We start from the raw sequence: 12,290 nt of genomic DNA on the forward strand, positions 1-12,290 counted from the left end.
AAAGAAAAAGAAAAAAAGATAAAATTAAATAAAATAAAAAACCGCCTTTTGCTTCTCTGCGACCATAAAAGAAGAAGCCCTCCCAAGCAACAGCAACACAACGCCTCGCCTTGTCCTAGAGAGCGTCGACCTCCCCGAGTGTCCGTAACAGATCGCTGGACTCGTTTACTTGTTCGACCGGAGAGAAAGAAATCAGAAGAAACGGTTGTAAGTGCGATCTGCTCCCTTTTTCGATTGCCCCTCCATAGCTATCAATCTTGATAGCGCTCTCTATGGGATGGTTTGGCTGTCAACATCTCTCTCAGACCTGTCTACTGCAAGCCCAGGTTGGCTCCTATGAGGTGTTGGGAAGGGAGAATGCAAGCATAATCCTCCGCTATGGCTTCAACTTGCATGGTTCAATGTGCAAGGGAGGGGATGCACGGCGGTATCCTGCAATGATTGTTATAACCACCGCCTACCTCTCCCACATCCTCCCTGTCAATCTTCTGGCCCAGATACTGGGGAATCAAGAGAGCAAAAGGAAGAGACTTGGATGTGAAGAAAGAGTGCCATTGATCTCTCCTAGGGCCTTGTGTTGGCTGAGAGTGGCGCTGCTTCACTTCCAACTAAGGAGACTGCCAACTTTGACCGCAACTGAACTCACCTTTATTCATCATATCAATTTCTGCTTTTCTACCCTGTTTGGCCTATACTACTATATTATATGCGTTATAAATATGGGCTGAATTCCGTTTTGCTAACTATATTGTCATTGCAGATAACTAAAGTACACGAATTCAAGACGCATATATCGCCAGCATGAGTGTCGTTGGTATCGACTTTGGTGCCCTCAGCACTAAGATTGGTGTTGCTAGAAATAAGGGTATTGATATTGTATGTTCAACCTCCTGCCAGAGTCCTCGGTTCATCTCTCACTGACCAAAGGCCCGCTGTGTTTTGCCAACCTTTTTAGGTCACAAATGAAGTTTCCAACCGATCCACGCCATCTCTCGTCGGATTTGGCCCAAAGAGCAGATATATCGGCGAGCCAGCCAAGACACAGGAGATCTCCAACTTGAAGAACACCGTTGGCTCTCTTAAGCTACTCGTTGGACGACAATTCTCCGATCCAGATGTCCAGCTGGAGCAGGAATTCTGTTCTGCAAAGCTGGTCGATGTCAATGGCGAAGCCGGTGCTGAGGTTAGTTATATGGGCAAGAAGGAGCAGTTTTCTGCTACCCAGCTTGTTGCCATGTACCTCACCAAAATCAAGTCAACCGCTTCTGCCGAGCTGAAGCTGCCTGTTTCCGATGTAGTCGTCAGTGTCCCACCGTGGTTCACGGATGCCCAGCGCCGTGCACTTATTGATGCATCCGCGATTGCCGGTCTCAATATGCTCCGCCTTATCAACGATACCACCGCCATTGCACTTGGTTACGGTATCACAAAGTTGGATCTTCCAGCTGAAGGCGAGACACCCCGGCGTGTTGCCTTTGTTGATATTGGCCACTGCAACTACTCCTGTGCCATTGTTGAGTTCAAGAAGGGAGAGCTTAACGTCAAGGGAACTGCCTGGGACCGCCACTTCGGTGGCAGAGCTCTGGACAAGGCCCTCGTCGACCATCTTGCTAAGGAGTTCAAAGAGAAGTTCAAGATTGACATCAAGACCAACCCCAAGGCCATGACCCGAACCTTTGCAGCTGCTGAGAAGCTAAAGAAGATCCTGTCTGCCAACGCCCAGGCACCCATCAGTATTGAGTCCATTATGAACGATGTCGATGTCCGTGCTATGGTCAAGCGTGAGGAGCTCGAAGAGATGATTAGACCACTACTTGACCGTATCACTGTCCCTCTTGAACAGGCTCTCGCCGAGGCTGGCCTTAAGCCAGAGGAGATTGATAGCATTGAGATGGTCGGTGGATGTACCCGTGTCCCTTCTATCAAGGAGGCCATCAGTAAGTTCTTCGGCAAGCAACTCTCCTTCACCCTAAACCAGGATGAGGCCGTTGCTCGTGGCTGTGCCTTCAGCTGTGCTATCTTATCGCCCGTTTTCCGTGTCCGTGACTTCTCTGTTCACGATGTCATCAACTACCCCATCGAATTCACCTGGGAACAATCTCCCGATATCCCAGATGAGGCCACCTCCCTGACCGTCTTCAACAAGGGCAACATCATGCCTTCGACTAAGATCCTTACGTTCTACCGAAAGCAGCCATTTGACTTGGAAGCACGCTACTCCAAACCAGACATGCTCCCTGGAAAGACCAACCCCTGGATCGGACGCTTCTCCGTGAAGGGTGTCACCGCTGATGCCAACTCCGACTTCATGATCTGTAAGCTCAAGGCTAGACTGAACTTGCACGGTATCCTGAACATTGAATCCGGATACTACGTGGAGGATGTTGAAGTTGAGGAACCAATTCCTGAGGAGAAGAAAGAAGGCGAGGTAAGTACTTCCATTATGCCGGCGTTGCCCCATGCCGCTAACTCATGTCCCTTTTTCCGGTAATCTTTACGACAAAGAGCGTGTTTTCTAACATAAGAAAACTGTGGAAACAGACCATGGATACAGACGATGCCAACGGCGAAGCCGAAGCCAAACCGAAGATGCGCAAGGTTAAGAAGCAGCTCCGCAAGGGAGACCTTCCCGTTGTTGTCGGATCTACCTCGCTTGATCCTGCTGCTCGCGAGAAGTTGGCCGAAAGAGAAAATGCCATGTTTATGGAGGACAAGCTTGTTGCCGATACCGAAGACAAGAAGAATGAACTTGAATCGTTCATTTATGAGCTCAGAGACAAGATTGACGGTGTCTACGCTGAGCACGCAAGCGAGGAGGAGAAAGAGAAGCTCAGGGCCAAACTCACCAGCACCGAGGTATGCCGGCCCTCCAGACCCATGCATGACCCGTGGAATATCGGCACTAACAAGAGTTTCTAGGATTGGCTCTATGAGGAGGGTGAAGACACCACCAAGGCAGTCTACATGTCCAAGATGGATGACATCCGCTTCCTTTCCGGTCCAATTGTGCAACGCTACCTCGACAAACTTGAGGCTGAAAGACAAGCAGCCGCTCCCAAGAAGCACGTCGAAATAAAGGGTGACACCGTGGACAATGCAGATGCAAACGGCGACTCCAAGATGGAGGAAGTCGAGTAAACTGCACGCGCACACATGCACTCATATGAGAAAAATGTTTATGAGATGACCTTTTCCTCTTTTTCTTTAGCATTCATGACATCTTGGAGGCTGGTATTTGCACTACTTACAGGTCCTACCGATTCCCCATGCCATACACCTCTACCATTCCCATGTTTCATATGTTTACAATGCAATGGCCTTTCTTCACTTCTGCTTTGCTTTCATTGCTATTTTCTCTTCTTCATCTTTTTTTTTTTTTTTTTTTTTTTTTTCTAATAACAAGGTCGTCTGTCCTCTTGCCCATTTATCGCCTGGTTGGCAGGTATAATGATCACAAACAGAAGGGTTAAAAGTGTTGAAAAATCGTTTCTAATTACACGGATAGAGGAATACAGAATGAATTCACTAGAATTTCATCGTACAGCAGCTTTTGTAGATGTTTTCCGTTTCTCTCTTGCTCCTCCCTTGGGTCGGTCGGCCTTATCTCGGCGTTTAGAGACGTGACCGAAACAGGCAATTACCTCGGCTCTTTCGCGGCAACCCTAAAAGCAACCTCCGCCCTTCATATAACGAAGCCGCAAGCCCTCGCGTGCTATAAATACCAAGATAGCGCCGCGCAAGGCCCGCATTCGCTTCTTCCACTTTCTCTGAATTATTGACAAACCCTCGTTCTCTCTCTCGGTGATATCGCTGATGTACAAACCTGGTTCTGCGGTTTCTTGGTGACGGCGCTCCGCAACATCCCTGGCTTTCAACTAGTTTCGGCTCGTATTAGCTGCATTTATAGCTCCGAGGTCCCCTCCATTTTTCTTATTTTATTTATTTCTCCCTTCTCTCGTCACATCTAAGCGTACCTTTCTTTCTCTTTATACAACTTATATATAAAGCGCGTCTATCGAAATGGCTACCGCAAGACTAAATGCTGTTTTAGCGCAGCTCAAGCCTGCTACCGGTGGAAGCAGCGCTGTCCAGAAGATGTAGGCCCACGCCCCGAGCACCATATGCCTGTGCAGATGGAATTTGAGCTTGAACGTTTGCTAATGTGTTCTATGCAGTACCCAGAAGAATCCCGATGATATTGTCATTACCCTTGCGGCACGAACCCCCATGGCTCGAGGTTTCAAGGGGAGCTTCAAAGATACCGAGCTCGATTATATTGTGTACTCCCTTTTGAAGGAAGTTGTCTCTCGCTCCAAGCTCGACCCAAGTATCATTGAGGATGTTGTTATGGGATGCGTATGGAAGCCTTCTTTAATTTGCTGCTGTCTCACGACTTTGAGCCTGGTTTAAGTAGCTAACCTGTGATTTGATAGTCGAACAACGAGCGCGCATCCAGCATCATCCGTGCTGCCTCTCTCGCTGCCGGAATTCCCTATACATCCGGTGCCTCAGCCGTCAGCCGATTCTGCTCCTCCGGTCTCTACTCCATCCAAGATGTCGCTAATCAAATATCCAACGGATCCATTGAGATTGGTATTGCCGTTGGCGCCGAGTCTATGACCAAAGGTCCCACTGGAAAGCCCGCTCCATTTGCGCCAGAAGTGCTCGCCAACCAGGATGCGGCTGACTGCTCTCAGCCTATGGGTCAGACATCTGAAAACGTCGGTGCTGACTTTAACATTTCCCGTGAGGCTCAGGACCGATATGCGGTTGAGTCTTTCCGTCGTGCTGAGATGGCACAGAAGGCTGGACACTTTGTTGACGAGATTATTCCGATTACCACAAAGGTAAAGGATCCTAAGTCTGGAGAGGTTAAGCAGATCACTGTGACGAAAGATGAAGGCCCAAGATACGGAACTACCTTTGAAGGATTGAGCAAGATTCGTCCGGCTTTCCCTCAGTTTGGTAACAGAACCACCGGTGGAAATGCCAGTCAAATTACCGATGGAGGTGAGCGGTTGCCAACTTCTTTAATTTATACTGGAAGAAATTTTGCAATACTAACACTCTAGTAGCCGCTGCCGTCCTTCTCATGAAGCGCTCAAAGGCTGAAGAACTCGGCCAGCCTATTATCGGCAAATTTGTCGGCGCTACCGTTGCTGGCGTCCCACCACGCATCATGGGAATTGGCCCGTCTATTGCAATTCCCAAACTCCTTTCCAAGTTCAACCTTCGCAAGGAGGATGTCGATATCTTTGAGATCAACGAGGCCTTTGCTTCCATGGCTGTCTACTGTATTAACACTCTCGGACTTGACCACGCTAAGGTTAACCCATGTGGAGGTGCCATTGCCCTCGGCCACCCACTTGGCTGCACAGGCACAAGACAGGTCTGCACCATCATGAACGAGGCAAAGAGACAAAACGCAAAGATCCTAGTTACCAGTATGTGCATTGGAACTGGACAAGGAATGGCTGGTCTGTTTGTTAATGAGCAGTAAATAGTTTATCTTCTTTTCATTAAATGTAATGGATGGCTAGCCTTGCTCCTTGGGTATATAGAATTCATGAATTATGTTCCAATGATATCAGCGTCATATATATTCATCAGGGATCCCGTTCATCCTTACTGCTGGGATTATCTTCAGAATGCTCCTGAGGCTTCACCTTTGCCATTCGAGCCTCAGCAGCGTTGGCCAGAATCTCTCGCCTACTCAGGCCTTTCTGAGAGTTCGCTGGCCGAGTCTCACTTGATTCTCCAGGTAAGCCGCCAAGAACAAACTCACCTCCGGTCCAACCGCCATGGTCTACAACCCCTTGGACATTCATATCTTCCCAGTCAACAGGATTATAGAATTCCTCATCACTAACACTTCGGCCCTTATTTCCCCAGTAATCGGCTCTGTCGACTTCTTTCTCAATCTGTCCTGTCAAGTCCCAAAAGTCCCGATTATGCTCACTAAACTCGCAGTGTGCAAGTTCGTGACATAATGTCTTTCGTATAGTCCTATAGTCCCTATATCCATCATATGCATCTGTTCGAAGTCGAAGTTCGATAACCTCCCCTTTATTTCGGTTCAGGCCGAGGGTACGAGACGACATCGTCGTATGCTGCGCGGGATCCATTTCAGTAAGTAAAGGAATCGAGAATCGATGGCTCGCCATCGCCTTGCGAATGCCGGGGTCATCTCGTAGACGAGCAAGGAAATTAAGGCTTCGTTCAGGATTGGGTAGGTAGGGTAGTGGAAGTAGCTTATGGAATGTATATTGGGAGGAAGATGGATGTGTCGGGCGCACGGATGGTTTTGCAGGTTTTATTATTGATTTTCGGGCCGGAGATGACGACAGAGGTCTCTTTAGAGACTCTATTTCACCGCTGGTACTACCCAGAAGGGTTATCTTTGCTCGAGGGGAATCTAGAGGTAGGGAGGATAACGGCGTTGGCGGAAACGGAGGTTTCTGCAGGCCCGGTTTGGGTGAAATAAGTAATTTTTGGTTATGCAATGGAATGGACAGTTTCTCTGAAAGCTCCTCCGAAAGATCTTGAAGTGTCGAACCGTATGGCAGTGATATAGAGTGAGCGTTGCCTTGATGATGAACCGTGATATTGATGTTGCCTTGCTCGTCTGAGATGGTCTGCATGTCGTTGGCGTCCATTGTGAATTAGCTAGCCAAAAGTCTTATAATAACTCTGCACTTTGCATATAGCTTCTGTCTCGAAGCCGACGTATCAGTTATTTATGCTAATGATTCGCATCCTTGTTGGCTTTGTATTTGGAAAGATGTCGAAAGCTGGCTGTTCTTCTGCTAGATGTCTGGCTTAATAATCAGTTACCGGCTTTAAGGCGGACTTAATGTTGCCGAGGCTCAACGATGAACCTTATTCTTCAGTGCAAACAAATATAAGTCAAAGAAAAGGAGGGCAAAAAGGATTCAAGGAACATCATCTCAAGTGAAATGCACGCCTACTGGATAACGATGGCCTGCATAGTGTGCAGAACATTAGACCCGATCCTGATAAAACCAATAACTGTCACTCCTTGGGACTGTAAGGTTTAACTATCAACCATGATCAGAATACCACCGGCAGCAAGCTGTACCATGATATATCCCTAGTTCAATGTGTTATCGACAGCCCAGTCAGTTGGCTTAGAGGCCTCCTTTCCACACAACTTAATGTTCAACACCGTTATTGGATGACTCCTCGGTTGGCCTAAGACAGAAATGGAACCCATTCCCGCAATTCACCATTCCACGAATGACTGTTACTGGTAGATTAGCCCCTGGCTGTCGGATACCAACTTGTGAATAGTTGAAGGCACCAACTTACTTCTCATATATGATTCTCCAGAGAGAAGCATTGCCATATTCTGCTGCCAGAATACCGATATAATTAAATGGAATGCTTGCAGGCACCCCTTCACAAATGCTTTGGCGCAAAGGATAAATGTCCGCCTCTTGGTACCGGTGGAAATTTTTGTCGCTCAACACTCCTGGCTCAGTATCATAGTTAAGCTCACTGATTCCTGTGATATCAGTGTAGATACCATTGGAAATATCGGTCCATCGAGCGTCGATGACATTCTGGCCGTCTCCACGGTGTCGGTCTTGTGAAGCCGGGTTGACATCTAGCAGATACTGACGTTTCCTCCTGCTGCCTGGCTTGCTACCAGTGTAATTATAGACCGTTTGATTCAGGTATTCACCGAGATATATAAGGGTATTAGAGCTGACCTGTGTATCTAAGTCCCAGTCCCATGGAAGTATCTATGCGCGTTCACCTGGGTTAGTTCCTATTTTAGACAACCCGCTCCGAGATATCCTAGCATCAAATGACGGTCTTACCTTTCCATTCCACCACCAACCTAGGAGTGTGCCGTGGGCTATCCAGGTCTCCAAACTGTTCTCCTGGAAAAATTGCAGATATGCTCGAATCATATCCGTCAAGCTCTCCACTCGATCTGCAGGCTCTACAACCCCCTTAAAAAACCTGCTATCATAATGGCGAAGGGTGCCATCCGTCCCAGGCTCATCGAAGTATTTACCAAGCGTCTCTTTCACGGGTTTCGATGTGGTTTGTGAAACAGCCATGATGGCATGGCTCATAACGAACGACACTAGAAACAAAAGCGACCTTAAGACTTTCATCGTCACTCGGCACACATATACCTACACTGTCACGTTTTGGTATTTCCTAGAGGCATTTGTTATGGGCCGGCTGGGTGGCGTGGTCCAAATTGATGTAGGAGCTGTTTGAACGAATAACTATATGATATATTAGCTTGACTGTTTCAACTGATAATGACTTCGGGTAGGATGCCTTATACATGTAATTCACAGGCAAGAAATAACAATAGGTTCATTAAGAAGAGAGGGAATGAAGTCTGCTGCATGTGGTTCATCTTCCTATGCTGCCCACGGTGATGCTTTATGTGGTCGCGTGCCCAGTTCCGCTCCTGCTGCCACTAAACCCATATAAGCAGCGCTTCACCCATGGTTCAATACACAAGTCAGAGCCGTAGCTTCCATTAGGGGCTTTTTTACATAGACGGAGGCGATCCCAGTTGCTTACTTATACGTTTAACGCCTGGTTTGGGGTTTATATATACCAAGTCCGACATCTTTTAGCCACGAGACCACTTTCTACTAAGAATGAGAAAGTTGTGTGGCAATATGAATGAAAGCCCAACGAGAATGCGAGTAAGCAATCAATAATATATGGTAAAATATATATCTTGAGCGCAGGCTGATGCTATCCATAAACACTGTGACTGAAAAGATGAAAGAGATATTCAAATCCTGCTTAGGCCTGAAGTTCCTAAACTCCTATCAAATATGAAGACAATTCCTATATAGTTGCGCCTGTCAATCCAGGACGCCGAATATAAATCAATAAAGACGGAGAGATGTCGTGGGACTAAGATACTCTGGGGCCTTTCGTAAGCCCGCACCGGTAAAGGAAAATAAACGATATGTCTTGTTGACCCGCATCCTGACATAATATAACAAACATAATATACTGCTTATGCATGACCTCCGTCATTGCTACTGGTGACACTCCCAACTTCAGACCAGCTAACAGGCGTGTAAACATCGTCCCGTGATTGAACAATGTCACTAATTGAGTCGTCAGAGACAGACTCAAACGGATCGTGGTTGATGTGGCTCAAGCTAGAAGTGACGGATGGTGCAGGTGATGGTTGAGTGACTGGGGTATGGCTGCCGTCAGCGTCAAAGAGAACCCCATCTGTGTGGGAGGTGGCTTGGTTAGGATGATCAGGGTGAGCGTAGTAGAAATCCGACTCCCCATCTTCAGTATGGGAGGCCGAAGAAGAGCCATTTTGGACGGGTATGTCTTGTTCACTAACGTGAATAGAAGCTTGGAAATCTGTGTCCGGGAACTCAGAAGTCGGGGTTAGATTCACTAGAGATTCAGATGGATGGTGGGAGGATGTCTCTGAATCCAGAGTCGATGCAGGAGAGGTATTTAGCTGCAATTTCTCGATAAGCGCACGACGTTGGTCCGGATTGATGCCAGGGATAACCATGGACACTGAATGGGAAGTAGCGTTTGAATCTCCTTGTTTTACGTTCACAGGCACTACCCGGGACAGGTCAGGCATTTGAACCCCCGAAGACCTAGAGACTGAGCCCTCTGGTTCCTTGTCAAACAGTTTAGTTTCCTTTAGCCGCCCTTCGCTATCCACAAGTTTATCAAAACTGCTCATGCTGCCCTCAGAAGTGGCACGTCGTTTTGCAGTTAGTAGAGCATGGCGTCTCATAATATCTTCCCTAGCCCTTTGTCTTCTTTCCTCTGCTTCTATTCCGGTAGCCTCAACCATAGATATATCATCTCTTTGCGGCGTACGCTGTTTATCTGGGCTGATGCCATCTCCAAGGCTGTGTAGAGCGAGGGCTATCTTCCGTCGAGAGGTATCAAGCCATCTTTGAACCTCTGGGCTCTCATAGGCTGCAATGCCCGCTGCGACGATAACTGTGACAGTTATCACTATGCCTAAACCAGCATTCTCGTTATTATCTTCTTCCATATATCACCTACGATGACGGGAAATAAATTCCAGGGGGCGATGGGCCTTCAGGTAAGTACTAACCTTTTGCCAAAGGGGCAGTCATATTTGAGCCTTGAGGGGCGGTATACTTAAGAGTGAGACGAGACCGTAATATGTAGGGCCGCCCAATACCCTCATCCAAAAAAAATAAGTAAATAGCTAAAGCCGCAAACCAAGTCTCTACTATATTCAGAGGTTCCTCACATCGGTCAGTAGCGTAAATCACACAGCGGGCTGCTGTGTGGCTGCTGAATGGTGTTGCCTTGCCTCGCCCTCGCCTTCGCCTTTGCCGTTCCGTCGTCATATCTGATAGCAAAGCCGGCTTATGTAATAATTAGATAAGCTCTTATCGCTCGACGCTAAACTTTAAATTTTAACCCCTTCTTGACATCAACAACGCCTTTTTGTACTTGAACGCGCGCGATAGCCGGTCAAACGAGCAAAACAACCAACCGGCTAGACGGTCTCTCTCCGGCAGCATGTCCCATCCACCAGCAGTACAGCGCAGCCTCACTCTTACGGAGGAGCTGGAGAAACTCGAACAGTCCATCACTTTGACATTACAAGGTAAGTGGTTTCTGGGTTCGCGGTATCGCTATCGCTCGCTAATGTATGGTGTCTATTGAAACGCAGAAATCGATTCCAATTTCAATAAAGCCCACCGGATCGTTACTTCTAGCATTATACCAATCGTTGAACAATACGCGGAGAACTCTAGAGACGTTTGGGAAGCTTCCAAGGTAGAATCGCAATAAACTGCAAAATGTACGCTTAATACATTCATCTGACAAACGATATTAGTTCTGGAAGCAGTTCTTTGAAGCAAGTGCCAACGTTTCGTTGTCTGGCTACGAGGAGCAACCACCAATTGATAATGAACAGGACGCTACTATTAGTGCCAACACAACCGCTACAGATGACTCAACTTACCGAGAAGAGTCCGAATCCTATGCCTCGCCTTCTTCGGAGCATATATCAATAAACCAGAAGATTAAGGATGAAGATGACCCTGACCTTTCGACACTTTCATTATCCCCTTCACACAGCACTCCGCGTGCCAGGGGCATATCATCTCGTGCCATATCCGATGATGATCCTACCTCCCCATGTATAGAATACTCCTCAACCTCTGACCAACATGAAGAAAATCTACCCGCTATTGAGTCACCCCTTCAGCTCTGCGACGCAGGACCCAGGACCCCTGGGAAAGGAAACCAGCTTGGCTACAACGAAATTGCTACACCTAGTACTTCTTCATCTACTGTGTTCAATCCTACATCGAAATCTAAGCTATCTATGGCTCTAAAGGGGGATAGGGCCGACCCTCTCATGCACCAAGTTCTAGATAAAACGTATCGTGTTCAGGCAACCCCACTGGCAAACCCACGAAGACTTACTACCGCTAAAGGGAACAATAAACTTAACATCGCTATTCCACCTACTTCCCGGTATAAGCTGGATGATTCTCCTCTTTCAAGCCCTGAGCTAGAAGCGCCCAAACTACACACAGAGTTGTTCGACTCACCTATGATTCGACGCAGCGCAGCCAAGCGCAATCACAGCAAGACCAGAACTCCTGGAGTTAGTGTTCTAGCAACACCTTCAAATAGATTCAAAGGAGATCCAAACCAATGGGACAGCGATGAGGAATTCCATAGAGGCGGATGTGCGGATGATGATGAAGATGATGACTCGGCGCTTGTTGACTTTAGCCCACCAAAGACCATGCAGTTCCATGTTCCGCAAAGTCGACTAATGAAAACTTCAGGTATGTTCGCTTCAACTTTCGGCTTCACCTTGGTTTTAACGTGGTACTCACATGCATTTCCAACGATACAGCAAAGGAGGCCTCGAAACGTATTGTTTCGGATTTACTCTACACTGCTGGGGCGAGTGAACTGACTGATGATCTGGACGATATTTATGACGACCCTAACAATAGTCCAAGTATTATTCGGCGCTCTGGTGTAGATGACACGTTTTAATCTTAAGTATAGATCAATAATGTAGTATTCAATTTCTACATGAATGATAATGGACCCTAGCAAGTCACCTGCATATCCATGCGGAATTTGATTGTTACTCCATTTTTACTACGAGACATGATTAATCTACTATCGTAATCATTCTTGCTTGCTATTAATTTGCTAACTACTAGATAAGTAGCAATGAGTTGAAGGGTATTTGGACAAAACCATAAACAAGTAGTACGCGCAAAAAA

At 47.1% G+C, this 12,290-nt stretch overlaps 7 protein-coding genes across 7 annotated transcripts; 4 read left to right on the forward strand and 3 right to left on the reverse strand.

Annotated features, from left to right (window-relative positions):
• Positions 1-248: 248 nt before the first annotated feature.
• Positions 249-728, forward strand: TRV_05732 (uncharacterized protein; the record flags this gene model as incomplete). The annotated part of the gene is made up of 1 exon (XM_003020147.1): positions 249-728. A coding segment is annotated over one exon (480 nt), but the record flags the coding sequence as incomplete, so codon positions are not given.
• A 73-nt stretch (positions 729-801) lies between these two features.
• Positions 802-3,138, forward strand: TRV_05733 (uncharacterized protein; the record flags this gene model as incomplete). The annotated part of the gene is made up of 4 exons (XM_003020148.1): positions 802-876; positions 956-2,428; positions 2,542-2,856; positions 2,920-3,138. The coding sequence occupies 4 exons, from the start codon at positions 802-804 to the stop codon at positions 3,136-3,138; spliced, it is 2,082 nt and encodes a 693-aa protein (XP_003020194.1).
• An 882-nt stretch (positions 3,139-4,020) lies between these two features.
• Positions 4,021-5,500, forward strand: TRV_05734 (peroxisomal 3-ketoacyl-coA thiolase (Kat1), putative; the record flags this gene model as incomplete). The annotated part of the gene is made up of 4 exons (XM_003020149.1): positions 4,021-4,097; positions 4,176-4,356; positions 4,434-5,010; positions 5,073-5,500. The coding sequence occupies 4 exons, from the start codon at positions 4,021-4,023 to the stop codon at positions 5,498-5,500; spliced, it is 1,263 nt and encodes a 420-aa protein (XP_003020195.1).
• Positions 5,501-5,606: 106 nt separating this feature from the next.
• On the reverse strand, positions 5,607-6,656 carry TRV_05735 (uncharacterized protein; the record flags this gene model as incomplete). Its single annotated transcript, XM_003020150.1, has 1 exon — positions 5,607-6,656. The coding sequence occupies one exon, from the start codon at positions 6,654-6,656 to the stop codon at positions 5,607-5,609; it is 1,050 nt and encodes a 349-aa protein (XP_003020196.1).
• Positions 6,657-7,325: 669 nt separating this feature from the next.
• Positions 7,326-8,090, reverse strand: TRV_05736 (uncharacterized protein; the record flags this gene model as incomplete). Its single annotated transcript, XM_003020151.1, has 2 exons — positions 7,326-7,766; positions 7,845-8,090. The coding sequence occupies 2 exons, from the start codon at positions 8,088-8,090 to the stop codon at positions 7,326-7,328; spliced, it is 687 nt and encodes a 228-aa protein (XP_003020197.1).
• Positions 8,091-9,022: 932 nt separating this feature from the next.
• Positions 9,023-10,048, reverse strand: TRV_05737 (uncharacterized protein; the record flags this gene model as incomplete). Its single annotated transcript, XM_003020152.1, has 1 exon — positions 9,023-10,048. One exon carries the CDS (start codon positions 10,046-10,048, stop codon positions 9,023-9,025), a length of 1,026 nt encoding a protein of 341 aa, XP_003020198.1.
• Positions 10,049-10,548: 500 nt separating this feature from the next.
• TRV_05738 (uncharacterized protein) lies at positions 10,549-12,054 on the forward strand (the record flags this gene model as incomplete). Its single annotated transcript, XM_003020153.1, has 4 exons — positions 10,549-10,636; positions 10,703-10,809; positions 10,871-11,837; positions 11,909-12,054. 4 exons carry the CDS (start codon positions 10,549-10,551, stop codon positions 12,052-12,054), a joined length of 1,308 nt encoding a protein of 435 aa, XP_003020199.1.
• Between the last annotated feature and the right edge of the window lie 236 nt (positions 12,055-12,290).

This window comes from Trichophyton verrucosum, assembly GCF_000151505.1.
Source record: "Trichophyton verrucosum HKI 0517 chromosome Unknown contig00455_1.f1.exp, whole genome shotgun sequence".
NCBI classification, from domain to species: Eukaryota; Fungi; Ascomycota; class Eurotiomycetes; order Onygenales; family Arthrodermataceae; genus Trichophyton; species Trichophyton verrucosum.